The 18,363-nt window shown below is 38.5% G+C and overlaps 2 protein-coding genes across 3 annotated transcripts in view; one reads left to right on the top strand and one right to left on the bottom strand.

Annotated features, from left to right (window-relative positions):
* Positions 1-8,502, top strand: part of FAM162A (family with sequence similarity 162 member A) — a 31,742-nt gene extending 23,240 nt beyond the window's left edge. Inside the window, exons 4-5 of the mRNA XM_004467166.4 lie at positions 1,206-1,314; positions 6,700-8,502. Of these exons, the coding sequence (XP_004467223.1) occupies positions 1,206-1,314; positions 6,700-6,792 (202 nt within the window). The 3' untranslated portion in view covers positions 6,793-8,502. The remainder of the gene's footprint in view (positions 1-1,205; positions 1,315-6,699) is intronic.
* WDR5B (WD repeat domain 5B) lies at positions 4,854-11,583 on the bottom strand. 2 transcript variants are annotated; one of them, XM_004467167.4, is made up of 2 exons: positions 11,397-11,583; positions 4,854-11,184 (listed from the first exon to the last, which is right to left on the bottom strand). In XM_004467167.4, the coding sequence occupies exon 2, from the start codon at positions 11,105-11,107 to the stop codon at positions 9,983-9,985; it is 1,125 nt and encodes a 374-aa protein (XP_004467224.2). In that variant the 5' UTR covers positions 11,108-11,184; positions 11,397-11,583; the 3' UTR covers positions 4,854-9,982. The 2 variants fall into 2 exon arrangements, with proteins under 2 accessions (XP_004467224.2, XP_071070850.1); XM_071214749.1 differs by having other exon boundaries at positions 8,998-11,210; positions 11,397-11,570.
* Positions 11,584-18,363: the final 6,780 nt, after the last annotated feature.

The raw sequence follows: 18,363 nt of genomic DNA, 5'->3' as shown, positions 1-18,363 counted from the left end.
AGGCTCATGGGTCTGTATTTAGTGGAGAGATTAGAAGAGCTATACTCACTTAAGGTCGTTATCACTCAATTTTAGCAAAACATTAGTTAAAAGAAACATTCAGGAAGGTTTGCTTGAAGGATCTTTCTACTGTTCTGAAATATTCCTGGTTAGAGGCATGGAGCAAAAACCTGGGTATTATAGCACATTGTTTAATTCTTCCCACATGTTTTTTGTTTTTCCTCTCTGAATCATGCTTTTTGTTGAAACTTATGAAGCTCATTGCAATATGTTTTTTTGCTTTTCTAAATTTTATCCCCCAGAGTTGCAGTTTTTTCTGTGTCCATTCACTGTGCATTCTTCTGTGTCTGTTTGTATTTTTATTCATTTCTACCCCCCTCCCTATGGCTTGCTTGCTGTTGCTCTCTGTGTCTATTCGCTGTGTGCTCGTCTGCATTTTTTTGTCCCCCCCTCCCTTTTTTGTTGTTGTTGTGTCACCTTGCTGAGTTGGTTCTCTGTGGTGCTTGCAGGCCGGGTGGTGATCCTGCCTTCACAAGGAGGCCCCAGGACGCGAACCCAGGGCCTTCTATATGGTAGACGGGAGCCCAACTGATTGAGCCACAGCCACTTCCTGCAATATGTTTTAAGGATGTGGTTCAGACAATCCTTATATCATATAATATTGTCTTCATGAGAACACCAGGGAGAAATAGCTGCTGGTTTTCTCACATTTTTTTTTTCCAAATTCTACTGAATTTATTCATTTTTTTAAAAATATTATTCAAAAAATATGAGGTCCCCATTTACCCCAACCGCCCCCACCCCTCACATTTTAAATTATGTGCCTTACCAGGTCTTATTTTGCATTGGCTGCTAGAATCCTTAGAGTAAAAATTGGGGCTTACCATAGGAAGTATAGATTAATATGCCTTGTAATTTGGGGGGCCCTCATTCCTGGCTCCACTTTCTATCTTCATACTTTCTTTATACTTCTTTTGTCCTACTTAAAATCTGTGAAATCTCCTTGCGTCTTATCTATAAATAAAATGAGTTATGGAACTACTTCATCCTCCCCAAAGATCCTACAAGATCTCCTGACTGCACATCCATTTATAATTATAGGCACCACTGCACTTCTTATTTGTGCAACACAGAACTTGGTATCCTACTGCTGGATTCATAAAATGAAAAGTTAATAACATTCTCTCATGATGTCACTGTATTAGGTTTGAGATGCTTGATGCTGCAAAGAACAAGATCCGAGTGAAGATCAGCTACATAATGATTGCCCTGACGGTGGCAGGATGCATCTTTATGATTATTGAGGGAAAGAAGGTGGGTATCGATTTTCTCTTAATCTCTCTGTTTTTCACAAAGGACCGGTACGGAAGCAGGGATTGGCCCTTTTGTATTTATTCTCTGAGCAGAAGCTACTTTCTCAACAAGGAATTATCAAAAGTTAACAAAATAAGATATAGTAGGGACAAACTTGTGATATCATGCTTGGGAGTGAATAGCAAATCCTAACTCTGGTATGAAGAGGACTAAATTAATTTTATATAAAGTAAAAAAAAGAGTGTTATCCCAGATGTCATAAATAAGGTAAACCAAGGTATATGATACTGGCATATGTAGTGGTAATCTCCTACATGTTTATAAAGCACTTTCAGTACATGGGCTTACATAGCTGCACTATGCCACCTCAGTCATGGTAAACATTTTCATCACTGTTCATACATGGGGCTCAGCCAAAATGGGCCATATGTCAAAGGAACATAGCTCCTACGTGGTACATAGGAATTCAAGTCCAATCTTTAATACAGATAAGGATGAATAGCTGCTATTAATTGAATATTCTCTGTGTCACAGGTAATTTGACAGCTATTATTTCCTTTGAACCTCACATTAGTTGTTACTATTCTTACAGCCTCATTTATAGATGAAGAAACTTACTATAGAGATGTTTAGTAACTTGCCAAAGGTCACACATCTCACTAATGACAAAGCCACACTTTGAACTTAGACCCGTCTAGTTGAAGTAGTAGTAATTATTCTCATTTATTGAATGCTTACTATGTAGCAGGTACTGTTATTCTCATTTAACCCCCACAAAACCCATGTAAGATATGTTCTCTTAATACCCCTGTTTCATGAAGGAGGAAGTCTGCAGGTTACCAAACCTCATACTGTAGTAACTTATGATTAAGACATAGTCATTCTTTTTATTCTTTTTATTTTTTAAATTTTTTTACAAGTGAGAAAGTTTATTGGCAGTCTAACAAAGAGGTCAGTGGACCAAGGGCCCAAAAATCTGCCTCCCTGATTTTGAAGGATTTTTTTGTTCATTATTTTTATATTCAACAGCACTGGTCAAACCCTTATTTTATTACCATGCCTACTTCTATATACCACAGCTTCTATATGGAAAGAAATGACTTATAACTATTATCAGATATTAGAAGCATTCTTCTGCAGACCCAGTGTAAACTACCTTTATACTCTAGGTCCAGAGTAAAAGGAAATGACCTTTAGGCTCTCTTTAGAGTTTTGCAGTTATAAGAAAATGTTGACCATTTTAGGTGGATCTTATGGGAATACTAAGGCCAAATGTGCTGACCTGCATGAAGTTCTCTTGAAAACTGTTCCTGTCCCACTTTAGTTTTTCTTCTCACTCTTTCTTTGATCCTTCATGCTTAGTTTTTAGATTGAAACCTGCAGAAACCTGTGGAAGGGATTTAGGAGTTTCCAGACTTCTGAGAAATCTGCACTGATTTTGCATACTTGTATGAGTTTAAACATTTTTAAAAAAATTATTCCCATATAATTGCTTCTAGTGTCTTCCCCAGTATATATGCTATATAGAAAATTCCCCTCCTGATCTATACCACAAAAATATTTCAGTCCTTAATAGAACTTTCCAGTTCCAAATTGGTAAATATACTGGAATGGAGAGACGTTGAACTTGATATGATTTAGAAGAGAGAATTTGTTGTATTATTTTGTCCTTCTCACCATCAATTTCCCATTCCCACTTGCCTCCCCATACCTAATTCTTTACATGTGAAATTACACAGATATAAGAAAATACTATCTTATGAGGCACTAGTTTTACTTATTTTTACAAAAATATTGAAACTGGCCTGTTTATGTAAACCTCTCAGAAATCCAATAGTTCATATGAAGAGAAATAAAGGAAAAGTATTGTTGGCTTTCCCCCATTGCAGTTTGCTCTCAGAAGATGAAGTATTAACATAGAGACTGCTAGAAATCATCAGTGACAGCATTTTAGTAAAGTTTGGGTTTCCCAAAGCTGAATGCTTTTGGTGAGAGGAGCAAGGAGCTGGAAGGGTATGAAAGTATGCAAGTGGATAGGGGAAGGAGAAATGAAGGGTATCAACAGAAGGAAAGTAAAATATGGAAAAATGGGTTAAACTGGAAATGAGGTATGTTAACACTAAAGAGAAAGAGTAGGGGATAAAATAGAAGGGCAATCCCCTTACTAGTTACTAGGAATATACTCAGAAGAACTGAAAGCAAGCTGACATTTGCACACTGATGTTCATAGCAGCATTATTCATAATGCTAAAATATGGAATCAGCCCAAGTGTCCATCAGCCGATGAGTGGATAAACAAAATGTGGTATATATACACACAATGGAATACTATTCAGCTGTAAGAAGAAATGAAACTGGGATGCATATGACTACATGGATGAACCTCCAAGATATTATGTTGAGTGAAATAAGCCAGACAAAAAAGAACAAATATTGTTTTGGCTCACTAATCTGAACTAAATATGATGAGTAAACTCATGGAGGTAAATTCTGGAGTATAGGTTACTAAGAAGTAGAATGTGGGTTGAGAATGGGAGCTGATGCTTAATGTACGTAGCGTTATTAATAAGTTTAATTATAAATTATAAATGTGGAAATGAATAGATTTGAGAGTAACACATAGTGAGTATAACTAACACTGCTGATTTATAAGTGTGACTGTGGTGGACAGGAGTAGTCTGTAGACATAAATGTCAATTGAGAAGAAAAACTAGGGAATAAATCTAGGGAATGTATAACAGTGATTTTAGTGGTGGATGAAGATTGTAGTTAATAGTATAAATATAATAATGCTGGGGTGGCAGACTTGGCCCAGTGGTTAGGGCGTCCATCTACCACATGGGAGGTCTGCGGTTCAAACCCCGGGCCTCCTTGACCCATGTGGAGCTGGCCCATGCGCAGTGCTGATGCACGCAAGGAGTGCCCTGCCACGCAGGGATGTCCCTGCGTAGGGGAGCCCCACGCGCAAGGAGTGCACCCCATAAGGAGAGCTGCCCAGCGCGAAAGAAAGTGCAGCCTGCCCAGGAATGGTGCCGCACACATGGAGAGCTGACACAACAAGATGACAACAAAAAGAAACACAGATTCCTGTGCCGCTGACAACAACAGAAGCAGACAAAGAAGACGCAGCAAATAGACACAGAGAACAGACAACTGGGGTGGGGGGGAGGGAAGATAAATAAATATTTTTTTAAAAAAGAGAATGCTGGGAGTGGATGTGGCTCAAGCAGTTGAGCACCCACCTCCCACACAGGAGGTCCTAGGTTTGGTTTCTTGTGCTTCCTAAAAAAAAAAGCAACAAGCAGAAACAGCGAGAAAAAAAATATTAAAAAAAAAAAAAGAATGCCATGCTTTTATAAAGTGCTAAGAATATGGTGATACATAGGAAAATTACAACTAATTAACTTATGGACAATAGTTAACAGTAGTATTGTAATATTTTGCAGCAATGGCAAGAAAATGTATCAATACTAAGGGACAACAATGGAGGATTGTATTAGTCAGCCAAAGGGGCGCTGATGCAAAATACCAGAAATTGGTTGGTTTTTATAAAGGGTATTTATTTGGAGTACATGCTTACAGTTACCAGGCCATAAAGCATAAGTTACTTCCCTCACCAGTCTTTTGCCATGTGTTGGAGCAAGATGGCTGCTGACATCTCCAAGGGTACAGTCTTCCTGGGTTCTTCTCTTCCTGGGACTTGCTTCTCTCTGGGCTGAGTGTTCCTCTCTTCCTGGGGCTGCATTTTTCTCTGGGCTCAGCTGCTGTGCTCTCTCCATAAGGCCAGCTGTAGACTCTCAGGTGAACAGCTCTGTCTCTCTCCCTGGGGCTTCTGCCATGAGTAAAGAGCCATCTCTGTGTTCATCTCCTATGTATTCACTTCCTGGGGCTTCAGCTCAAAACTCCAGCATCAAAAACTCCCCACCTGTGGAAAGCCACTGTGGCACAGTGGTTGAGTGCTGGCTTCCCACATATGAGGTCCCAGGTTTAATCCCCTACCCTGGGTACCTCAAAAAAAAAAAAAAAAGAAAAAGAAAAACTCCAACTCCGTCCTTTGCCATGCCTTTTATCTGAGTCCCCATCCCTTGGTGGGGACTCAACACCCTACTGACATGGGCCAGTCAAAGCCCTAATCATAATTTAATCACACCCAGGTACAGACCAGTTTATAAACATAATCCAATATCTAATTTTAGAATTCTAATTTTAGAATTCTTAATTATATCCAGCTGCTACAAGGGTATAAGAGGGTATTGGGATTTTTTTCTTTTGGACTAAGGAAAATATTCTTAATTTGACTGAGGTGAGAATAGCACAACTCTGATGAAAATGAGAGCCACTGAGTGTACACTTTAAATGGACTGTACCAAGCATGGAACTAAACACAAGAAATTCAGTGGTGGGGAAACGGACTTTGGCCCAGTGGTTAGGGCGTCCGTCTACCATATGGGAGGTCCGGGGTTCAAGCCCCGGGCCTCCTTGACCCGTGTGGAGCTGGCCCATGCGCAGTGCTGATGCGCGCAAGGAGTGCCCTGCCACACAGGGGTGTCCCCCGCGTAGGGGAGCCCCACGCGCAAGGAGTGCACCCATAAGGAGAGCCGCCCAGCACGAAGGAAGGAGCAGCCTGCCGAGGAATGGCGCCGCCCACACTTCCCGTGCCGCTGACGACAACAGAAGCTGACAAAGAAACAAGACGCAGCAAAAAGACACAGAAAACAGACAACCAGGGGAGGGGAGGGAAATTAAAAATAAATTAAAAAAAAAAAGAAATTCAGTGGTGGATGATGGACTGTGATTTATAGGACAAATATGAGAACTTTTCTCCTGAAGGATAATAAATACATAATACTAATACAGGATGTTAATTGGGTGGGTTGGGGGGAAAATACACCAAATATAAGATATGAGCCATAGTTAACAGTAATACTTTAACGATACTCTTTCATAGTTTGTAACAAATGTTTCATAACAATGCAAGGTGTTAGTGATAGGAAGATATATGGGAGGTATGTGTGATGATGCATGTTTTGTAAATTCACAAATTTTACCTATACACTATGCATGTTCATGTATGAATGATTTACTTCAATAATATTTTATTTTAAAAAAACAGGAGTGAAGAGAGGCTAGACAGTTTAAAGGGGCTAGGAAGAAAGAGAAGGAAGAGGTGTGGCATTTTTCTCTCATGCCTAATGAAGGGATTGCTAGATCGTGAAACTTTGGGGAAATAGGGAGCACATGAGGGAGCTGCTGTACCCAGAGTCCAAGCAGCAGACCACTCCCTGCCTATACTGTCGTAGCTAACCTGCTGTCACCAGTGCAAAGTCATGACACTCTTCCCAAACTGGCATAAGTAATCACCTGTTAAAATTTGTTTCCCTTTAGGCTGCCAAAAGAAATGAGTCTTTAACAAGCCTCAACTTGCAAAAGAAAGCTCGTCTAAGAGAGGAAGCAACTATGAAGGACAAAACAGAGTAGCAGAGATATCCATGTTGGCTGGATTCTGAAAATCCAGGAGTAATGTTGCAGCAACAAGACTATTGAAAATAATTTGGTATAAAGATGTATTTCATAAAAGTATGCTTTGCACAAACTTATTCTATTTACTGTTTTCTGCTCTAGGGGTACCAATAAATTTTCTTATAGAATGACATCGATATTTTATGGCTTTGATTCAAGTCAAATGCTGCCTTTCAGCCTTTGGGAGAAAATGAAAGAATGAAAAATGAAACAACTTAATTTTATTAATAGCTCTTCTCTGAGAGTCTGATAGCTCATCTTTTATTCCCATTACCAAAGTGATTTCTCCCCAGAGGTCACAATGTCTTCTGGTTCTTTTCTTTCTCTTTTTTCCCTGTGTACTCACAGACAACGACTGTCATCTTAGGGCATGTTAGCAGGTAGTGTTTTTTCTGGAGGTGGGAGTGGGGGTGAAGGTATCTAACTGTAGTCTTTCATCTAAATTCCAGAGGGCTGGGAGGTAGAGGCTTTTAAGAAAGTTTTCTAAAAAATCCTGAAAGTGGTCTGCCCCTGAGTTTCTGATGACTTAGAAATCCAGCATCATAAAGTTGAGGCCAGCACAGTCACCTCTTCTGCTACTATGCCTAGAATGTCCAACTCATCTTTTTCCTGCACTAGATTTCTCAGCTGTGAAAATCTAACGAATTTTCTTACTAGTGTTGAAAGGTAAGCATGTGCGCTTGGTTTGTATCTCCTTTAGTCTGATTTTAGGATACTAAGTTGTCTCATGGATGTGGGTTTCTACTTTAAACATTTCATTTATTCTCAACTTCATATGTAACAATGGACGAGGACAAGTCCTCATAGCCATCCCAACATGCTAGTTCTCCTCAGCAGGTTGTAACAGAGATCAAAAAGTATTCTAAGTGACTCTTTAGATGGCAATTTTTTTTTTAAGATTTATTTATTTAATTCCCGCCCCCCCCCCCCCGTTGTCTGTTCTCTGTGTCTATTTGCTGCATCTTGTTTCTTTGTCCGCTTCTGTTGTCATCAGCGGCACAGGAAGTGTGTGCAGCACCATTCTTGGGCAGGCTGCACTTTCTTTCACGCTGGGTGGCTCTCCTTACAGGGTGCGCTCCTTGCACGTGGGGCTCCCCTACGCGGGGGACACCCCTGCGTGGCACGGCACTCCTTGCGCGCATCAGCACTACTCATGGGCCAGTTCCACACGGGTCAAAGAGGCCCGGGGTTTGAACCGCAGACCTCCCATGTGGTAGATGGATGCCCTAACCACTGGGCCAAGTCCGTTTCCCCTAAGTGGCTCTTTAGGAATTTAATTAATTACCCTGTAAAATGTAATGCACTACTAAATAGCTTCATAATCTATCCAGTAATGTTGCTGATGTTTCTCTATATACTTGAGTAATTTGGCCTTAGTTTCTTTATAGATATGAAGTTGGAGGTTATCACTTTGATTTATCATCAAATGGCATTGTTTCTTGTATATTTTGGCAGATTAGGGTTTTTTGTTTATTTTTGCCAATTTTGGAACACTATCTTACCTAAACCAATGTTTTAGATATGGGTAAATTTTAATGTGGTACTTCTTTTGTCTGTCTTCACAGAACAATATGATTTTTAACTTCTAAAACATTTAAAAGTGTTGTATCTTGTAATAAAAAATGTTTCATTAAACTAAAGTTCACAAATGTGATAATACTGCACAAATTTAGTCATTTCTCATTTTGTGTCATTCCTCTATTCAATAATTTATAGTGACTATCTCTTTATTATAAATTTCTTAGACAGCATTTCAGAATTGCCCCTATCTAATTCCACCTTTGCCAATATCCTCCTCACATACTAAAATTACTAATAGGGTATGACTGTTATACCCTATTAGTACTTTTAGTATCTTACATTCCTCAGCACTTTCCAAGCAAATCAAATTGAATAGGGACTAGTATAATGTATTATAGAATCCAAAGAAGAGTTCTGTCATTATTTTGTTAAATTAGTTTTGTTTTTGTTCAGCGTCTAGGTTTTTTGCATGCTTACCATGTCTGTGTAAAGGAGACAAACTGTTTTCCACTACTTTATAATTCTTATAAGCCCTCTACATAAAATTAATGTCAGATGCTTTTTGTTTTTTAATCAACAAAAATAATAGTTTTGGGAACTTACTACTAAATGTATTGAAATGAGGCAAGGAGTGAATCAGAGTTGTGGTGGTATTCATTGTTATTCATCAAACATTGGTCGATTCCCTTCTCTGAATTAAAACTGAGGATAAAAGAATAAACCATACTTCCTGATTCCACAAACCTCATAATCTAGTGGAAGTATGGTCAATGAAACAGTTAGGAAACAAATTGGTAAATGATACATTTTGAATTTTATAGGAGGAAAACCTAACTCAGCTGTTCCTGTGGATGGAGGCAGGCAGGCAGCAGTGATGACTCACAAAGTGGTGACTTCTAAACTGAATAGGAAGGATAGGTAGGAGTTAGTAGCATCAGTCACATAATGAAGGAGAGCAGCCTTACCAGACATTTAGATAGCCTGAAAATCATGACAGAACACAAGAGGTCCTTCAGTAAAACACCATCTATGTTGTTTTTCTCTTTTTTTAATCTTGATAAAACTTACACTTTTTACACTCATGGAATGAGTCTAACCATGACTTATTTTCCACAATTTACAGACTTGATTCCTTGTACCATTATAAGTCCTATCATGTAGGAGATCACTTAATGTGTGTAGGTGGCACCTGACATGTATTTCTAATCCTCCATCACCATCCCAGACTTACGCCTTTATTCATATCTGATCTCCTGAACCGAAACCTTGGAGTTATTCCAAACTCCCCCTTCTCCTCCTTTAATCAACCATGCTGTCTTGTCAACCTTACTTCTAAATATTTCTCAAATAGACTGACCCTCTAGGATCTGAATGGGAAGTTGTCCAGGGACATACACAAAAGATTAATAAGCCTCTAGATTAAAATCAGAAGTCCTAGGTTCTAGACTTGCTTTTGCAACTGTCTTGCTTTGTAAATTTACATTATAAGTCTTACAATCTTAAAATCTAAGACAATTTTAAAAAGAAATAGAAAATCATGATGAAATTAAAAGAAACCATCTTTTTCAATATCCAAGGTTTTTTTTTTTTTTCCCAACTTGGTTCTACTACTTGACTTTAAAAAGGTTTAGGAGTCACTCCTCCACAGTTTAATTGTTTTGTCATTTCCTAATGCTGCTGATGCAATGATATTTTCTGTGGGATGACAAGCTGCTGAGATCACAACATCTGTATGACCTTCTAATTTCTGTACAATCTCTTTAGTCTGAAGGTTCCAAATGTAAACCAGATTATCCTCTGAACCAGACACGATCCACTTTCCACCAGTAACTGAAAAATTGGCAAATATGCAGTATTTCTCATTCTTATGACCAGTATATTTCTTCAAGCATCTTCCTCTGTTATAATCCCATAGTTTAAGAGTATTGTCCAAAGTTGCAGTGAGAATGTATTTTCCATTAGGAGAAAATTTTACAAAAGACACAGGAGGGTTATCACTATCCGCCAGCGTTTTTAAACACTGACCTGATGCAGCATCCCATATTTTACAGAGACCGTCATAGCTACCTGACACTATCAAGGACCCACTAAAATTAAAATGAACAGCAGAAACTGGATCCGAGTGAGCAGACAAAGTCTTAAGGCACTTTCCTGTTTTCACCTCCCATATTTTCACACTCTCATCAAAAGATCCTGAAATGACAAGGTTGGATGTCGGGTTGAAATTACAACAAAAGACACAATTATTATGCCCCTTCAGCGTTCTCAAACATTTTCCAGCTCTCACATCCCATATCTTCAGAGTTTTATCATCTGAGGCAGAAACAAGATAATGGGAATCTGATGACCAGGCAACATCTGATATTTCCAGATTGTGACCATACAGTGTTTTATCATATTTTCCATCATAGGCTGCCCAAATTTTAACCAGTGTATCAGCAGAAGAACTTGCCAGCCATTCTCCATTAGGACTAAACTTAACTGATGACACTGCTTCCGTATGTCCCAGGAGAGTAAATCTGAGAGCATAGTTTGGCTTTTCAGGCACTTGCTTCTTCCAACTGGCTTCTGAGGAGAGGGCCAGTTCTGCTTTAGCATCTTCTAACTCCCCCGTTGCCATGGCTCTCAAGATCCAGGTCAGTAGGTTGGCTAGATATCCCGTACTGAACCAGACAGTCCAGCATTTTGGCTTTTTGCCAGGCCAAATGAAGATAAAAACATCAGACTCAAAAAAATATATGGTTTTAATCATAAATTCTGGATCGTCTTCAAACTAATTTACGGTAGATACGGAATCAGCACAGCTTGGACTACTTCCGTTTTTTCTTCCTTTGTAAACAAACATTTGAGAAATACTATTAACAGGATCCCGTGATCTGTCCACAAGTAAGATACTAAAGCTAGGTATTTTATTCGTTAAGTAAGCCATTTAAAGCGGGGCGGGGCCGGAGATCTCTACAAAAACTATTTTTTCACCGCCCTTCCTTCCCCCCAGCCCCGAAATTTTTTAGAACATCCAGGAACGGACAGGCTTTACGTACTTGACATTTCACGAATCACCGCCGTAGAGAAGACTTCAGAAATTAAAAAGAACACCTGCGTGGCTCCTGAAACCTGGTACCAGGGCCAGCGGCTACTTTCTGCGGATACAGCCAAGTCTGCACAGCCCCATCCATCACAAAACAACCCGGAAGGGCAGTTGGACGCACGCGCGAAGGGAGCCGCCATTCACCGAGCCGGAGTGACCAATAGGAGAGACAAGCCTGCGCTTGCGCAAACGAAGGCGCAGAGCTTTTTTTTTCCCGTCGTGTTGTCAGTCACTTGTCCTCGACGCGCGGTTAGGTTGCTTTATCGAAGGAGAAAGCTAACTAGCCAAAGCCAACTGGTTAGCATGGCAAGCAGTGAATCTTTATTTCAAAGAATAGTTATTTTTCTTTTGGAAACTGAGTGCCATGAGAAAGGACTGAATTTGCTGTTGCAAATTACAAACATTTACGCTGCCCAAATTGCACACATTTAGGAAACGTAGCTAACATCGATCCATGGTGACGGCCCTGATTCCAGCAGCCCTGTGTAAGGTTCGGCTCCGCAGGTGCCCTTCGTTCTGCTTCCATTTGTTGTAATGAAGAGCCTGCTGGCATTAGAGTCTACTTGATCAGTATGCCAGTGTGTAGCCAAGGCCGCAAGTAGGAAAGAGGAGACAATTTATGCCCCGGTTGTAAGACTCCTAGTTTAAACGTTTTCCTGAAAACATTTAGGAAAGGATAGAGAACGTGTCTTTTTGGGACCCTTAGAGATCTAGTCTCACATATCGTGGTGTGGTACCCTGTATACCATTTGAAAACTTTGTCCTTCAGCATATCTTGAAGCTCAATTCTGACTAAACTTTGCCTCTTCCCACTCCTATCCTCCTCCGACTAACCTGAATTAGTGTGGTTTTTACTGGGAAGCATAGACATACTTACTCTGCATCTATTGGAACTATTTCTATTTTTATCAGTTCATTAAAAGACACCTCACAGACGAAAGTTTAAGCTTTGTTTCAAGTGAACCCGTCTTTTCCCAGCAAATGTTCTATGCCCTAGGAGAGCATGGTGGTTTGGAGCTATGCACCCCAGAAATACACGTTAACTCAATCCTTTCCTGTGGGTGTGAACTCTTGTAAATGGAACCTTTTGATGAGGTTACCTCAGTTAAGGTAAACCCAGCTGAATTAGGATGGGTCTTAATCCACTTACTGAGGACACACACACACACACACACACACACACACACACACGGAGCAGAGAAGCTGGAAATCAGCTGAATGTGGAAAAGGAGAAGCTGGGAGAGGCTGCATGTGAATTGCCATGTGAAAGAAAAGTCAAGGACCATGGATCGTGTGCAGCCAGCCCCAGAACACCACTGTCTTCTGGGAAAAAGCATCACCTTGACACCTTTTGTTCTTCTAGCCTCAAAACGATGAGCCAATAAATTCCTGTTGTTAAGCTAACCCACTGCATGGTGTTTGCTTTAGAAGCCAGGAAACTAGGCAAAGTGAACATGTCAGATTTAGATTAGGACACAGTATTAGTGCTGAAGTATATTTAGACCACTAGAAATACCACAATTATGAAGGAGACAGGGGACACATAATTAAGAATGTGCTAGTAGGAATATCTAGAAATGACTTTTCCTCAGGTTTTCCCAGAATTTGAACAAATATTCATTATTACAAATCTATTTCTTGATGTCTGGGTTTTTTTGTTACAAATAGCATCAAGAATGTGTGTAAAGAAAATAGAGCCTATGAATATGACTATTAAATCTTTTTTATTCATTTGTTGTTTGGACATCAATACGTGGTCCTAACTTCATAGTCCTCATGATCTAGGGCTAAGAATTTCATAATTTTCTTTTGAGGAGGTGATACATGGGCAAGTGTGTATGAGCAGGAATACAAGTAAATCCAAAGTGACACAAAACACAATAAGGTAACATTTTGAGCTCCCAAGCTACATTTCTTACAAGGACCCCTTTAAAACATTGTTGCTGCTGTCCTTAATCTTCACCAGACAGGTGATAATTTTAAGTTTTTCCTCCCTGAGAAATCAACTAGTTTTCTTTACATTTCCCCTAAAAGTCTGAGAATTCAAAGTCATTTCTCAAGGTTTGTTTCCATTGTCCACCAGCAAAGTTTACAAATATTCTGAATAGAATTCGTGTTGCCACAAATGGGACATTTTATTTTGTTTTTATGTGTTTGTTTTTGTTTGTAGTATGTGTGTCAGACCTAACCATGTCCCAAGTGATTCCTACATTAAGGAATGTCTTGACTGACTTCCTTCATAGTAATTCTGGTTACCAAAAATAGTTCTCAAGTCAAGCATAATAAAACTATGTACTTATCCAGTTACTTAGGAGCACTGCTAATTTAAATGTATGGAAATCCAGTTGGGCTCAATATGGGGTGACTGTATAACTTATCCAAACTGGGAATATTTTTTTTAGTCACTGCTGACTTCCCAAGAGGACTCTCATCATAATCACAACTTAATCTTGGAGAATTCCACACTTTTTTATATGGTGTTGACCCCAGCCAGCCCAGGTCTCTCATGAACCCTGTACAGTTCTCTCCTCGCCACTGTGGTCTTCTGGGTTTCCTTACCCAGCATTCTATTTGAATAATGGCTGACAAATGGCCAGACTCAAGTGTTCAGATAGACAGTGACTGTTATTGTGGATCCTCACTGTACTCCATTGGCTTCCTATGGTGAAGCAGATGTGGATAAAGGAATTCAGAGATTCTATTCTTTGCAAAAACATTCAAGATCATAGACATGACCAGACATTGACTTTAAAATTAGAGAAAACAAAAAGCCTTTTTCAAAATGTCAAGTAAAATCGGGGCAACAATCATCCAAGCTTGCTTTAATCAACTATTAAATTCAACTAGTAAACCCAACACATTTTGTACTGTAGATGGAACAGTGTAGTCTGCAGGAACTAAGACTATGTTTTGCCTTAAGATTTTGTTTTCAGGAAAAACACCTAGTGAGTGGAATATCTCAGAAAATGGGAAGAGAAGCAATCATGGAATGAAGAAATATACCATCTTTCTGTTTCTATTCATCTGTCACTTAAATGAAAAATTCCTGTTTAATAGCCTAAGACAACCAGCACAGCTTCCACATCAGTTGGATATAACTGACAAAAAGAGGTTTTTAAACTTAAAATATGCCAGAAGAGACTGACGAGCTGGTTTTGTTATTCTTAAACAAATGCGGCTGATTATATTAGCTGCCTGTGGAATACGTCCAACAACTTTTCTCAAGATTTTCTTTTTTTAAACAATGGACCTCTACTATGACAATGTTTGCTTTTGTAAACTTCAAGTCAAATATCTTCTGAAAGGTGACTATATATAAAATACTCAGACATTTAGAGACTTACTTTTTGTTAGTCCTGGCTTCAGCAATAGAATAAAGGAATTCCTTTGAACTCTTTTGTTAATCAAGTATCCTTTAACAACATGCATAAATGCATATTCCTTCATTCAGTTAAGTATTTACTCAATGTCTGTGTGCAAGGCACTCACCCACAGCCCAACAGACACCTATCAAATACAAAGAATCATTAGAGCCATTCCAAATCAGTGTTAGAATATTTTGAAAGAGGACAGAGTGGTCAAAATAACCTCAGGTAAGCGAGACATACTCAGCAACCAACAAATCAAAAGGTGGTCTTTTTACATTTTGGTACTCCTTGGGATACTCCTCCAGAAGTCTGTTGTTACATTCATACCTGTGGCACTGCTAAGACAGTAATTCATGCCAAAGCCTTTTCTGTGTCACTACCTTAGGAGATTGTGTTTTAGGTGGAAACATATTTCTGAGTTTAGCCATTGTGTTACTAAACTCAAAACCAACAAGTTTTTTGTTTTCGTTTTTCAAATCTCTGCTTTTGCACCTCTCTGGTCATAGGGATTTTTAGCAACTCAGAGGGAAAAGCTGTTTGGGTTAAGAGGATCTCCATACCAGACTATAAAACATAAAAGCAACTAATGCCTAAGTTAGTCATTTTAAGGGTATTGATAGTGAGGAAAAGTCAGTATTAACGGCCCAACCAAAATTGCTGGTCCAGCTGAGGTTGCTGGAAGTCTAGTTCTGGGAGTTCCTGAACACTGAAGCCCTATCCTGTGACCACAGATATTGGAACCTGCCTTGCTCTTAGCAGGTTTCCTGTCCTCTCCTAGACAATCAATATCTCAGAGTTGTGTCTTCGAGGCAAAGTAACATCTCTTATGTCTTGATTTCATCATCTACAAAATAGTGGTAATTTGGCCAGGCACCTAGCATACAACAGATGCTCAAATAAAAACAAGCTGCCTTAAATATACAACCAAAGCAAACTATGTACAGTAGTATAGTAATAAGCTTCCATTAAGGGTAAAAAAATATATATATATTAAGGGAAAGAACCTAGATACAAGGTACTACTATAGATTGCTGGACTCCATCTATACAAAATAAAAATACAAATACTAGAGAGGTGGAAACAGCTATGTATAGCAGGGGAAGCATAGATTGAGAGATTAGGTTTTTTGTATGTTTTTTTCATTGTTTTTATTGGAATAATGAAAATGCTCTAATAATTGAAGTGATTAATGCAAGACTATGTGATTATACCAAATACCATTGATTGTACACTTTGGATGGAATGTATGCTTTATTAATATGTATCCATAAAATTTGTTTAAAAAAAAAAAAAGCTAGAGAATAATCTAGAGACTGAGTAACAAACGTAATGAACCCAGAGGGGTTGGTGATAAGAATATGGTGATACATGGGAAAAATACTATTAATGTAATTTCTGGACTAGAGTTAACAGCAATACTGTAATATTCTTGCATCAATATCAAAGAAGGTACTATATCAATTCTAAGGGTCAATGATAGTGGGATATGAGATTTTTTTCTTTCAGACTAAGGAAAATATTAAAAAGTTTACTGAGGTGATGACTGTACAACTCTATGATGAAATGAGCCACTGAGTAGGGTACACTTTAGATAGATTCTATAAGACATGGTAAGATTCTACAAGGTATGGGACTGTGTAACACAGCAAACTACATGGTGGAAGATGTACTGTAGTTAACAGTACAAATATGAAAGTGTTCTCATGAACTATTATAAATGTACAATATTAATATATGATGTTAGTAATAGGGGGTGTATGGAAAAAATAAACCAAATGTAAGCTATGGACCATAGTTAGTGTTAATAGTCTAATGATGTTTTTAATCTGTAACAAATGTTAACAAAGCAAGGTGTTGGCACAGGGGTGATGTACGGGAATTCCGCACATTATGCACGATTGTTTTGTAAGCTCACAACTTCTCTAACAAAAATATATTTTTTAAAAACCGACTTGCCTTTATTACCTATATGAAAATAGACTGGGACTTCTTTGTCCACCCATGGTTGAAAACAGAATGGAGGGTAAAGAGTTTCTGTTTTGGGTGATGAAAGTTTTAGTAATGGAAGGTGGTGACAATAGCACAACATTGTACAAGTAATTAATGCCACTGAATTGTATACTTAACCTACCCTTAGTCCTTTATTCTTACCCCAAACTTCCAGATGCATTTTTGTCAAGCAGCAATTTTATATTCTATTAATTAGCATAAAATTATATTTATTTTATCACACATTTTTCTGATGCCCTGGTACTCATTTTTATAATCTGTCCTTGCCTGACACACAACGTGTTATAGAATATTCTCTATATAACAGAAGGCTTACTGTACTAGACTACAACTGGCCTTCTCTAACCTTAGATGATAGAAAAAGGCAACCCAAATGGGCATATACATATATATTTAATCTACTCACTTCATGATAGAAGGAAACAGTCCTATTAATTTAGGAGGGAAAAAATTCAGGTTTGAAACTTCCACATACAGGTATACCTGTCTACAAATAAGCAAATTTTGGATTACTGGAGGTCGTATATAGTATATAAATATGAAAAGCAAGCAACACCCCCCCCCCTTTCTAAAAGGTCCCTTTTCTTTACTGAACATTATCCTTAGACACTACAATTTTCAATATACATGAAAAGCCCTAAACCCTAAAACAGCTATAATGACTTGTCTATTGATATAAAAAATTTCACAAAACTAGTCTGTAAGAAAGAAAAGATATCCTTCAACCTAAGGAAAATCCTTTCATAATGCAGCCCCAAGTTAAAGGATTAAGTTATCGAAATGTTTATTTAGCACTAAAGAAATAAATTCAAAGTTGCCTGTGTGTGACCATGTATAACATGATTTAGTTGACAAAGTTTGGTTTATAAAATATACTACATTTTTTGTTTAGGTAAAATCAGCAACAAAATGGACCAATTCAGATTTATTATGGGAAAACTGGTAATATTAACTTCTCTGACAATAAGGCTAACGATAGAAAAAGGACCCAGAACCAGTCAGCTTTATCTGGCATATGAAAAAAACAATCCTAGGGCAATAGTGTTTTAAAAGGCAGGACAACTGACAATGTAAATTTTAAAAGGGTCCTGACTAATTAGTGATAAGAACATGAATTAAAGTGTGCCAATGAGAAATCTGTATCCTAAATCTCACTTTTCTTCATATGTAAAATCTTTACCTTCCTCCGTATTTCTCAATCCAACCATAACTAGCCAGTGGTCCTTAAAATAAATGGTGCCTTTACTTCCCAAATGCTTTCAATGATTTTTCTCCACCTAAGTTCTCATTACAAAGAATATACTTATAAGGTTTAGAGGAGGGAAAAAAAAGGAAAGGAAAAACAAAGCCACTTTTCCACCATCAGTATACAAAACTGCAAGAGTTTTCCTCAGTTTTAAAATTAACATGTACGGGAAGTGGACTTGGCCCAATGGATAGGGTGTCCGCCTACCACATGGGAGGTCTGCGGTTCAAACCCCAGGCCTCCTTGGCCTGTGTGGAGCTGGCCCATATACACTGCTGATGCACGCGAGGAGTGCC

This window comes from Dasypus novemcinctus, chromosome 4, assembly GCF_030445035.2.
Source record: "Dasypus novemcinctus isolate mDasNov1 chromosome 4, mDasNov1.1.hap2, whole genome shotgun sequence".
Classification (NCBI taxonomy): Eukaryota; Metazoa; Chordata; class Mammalia; order Cingulata; family Dasypodidae; genus Dasypus; species Dasypus novemcinctus.
Note: the sequence above shows the minus strand (reverse complement) of the source record. Positions and strands in the feature narration are given on the sequence as shown.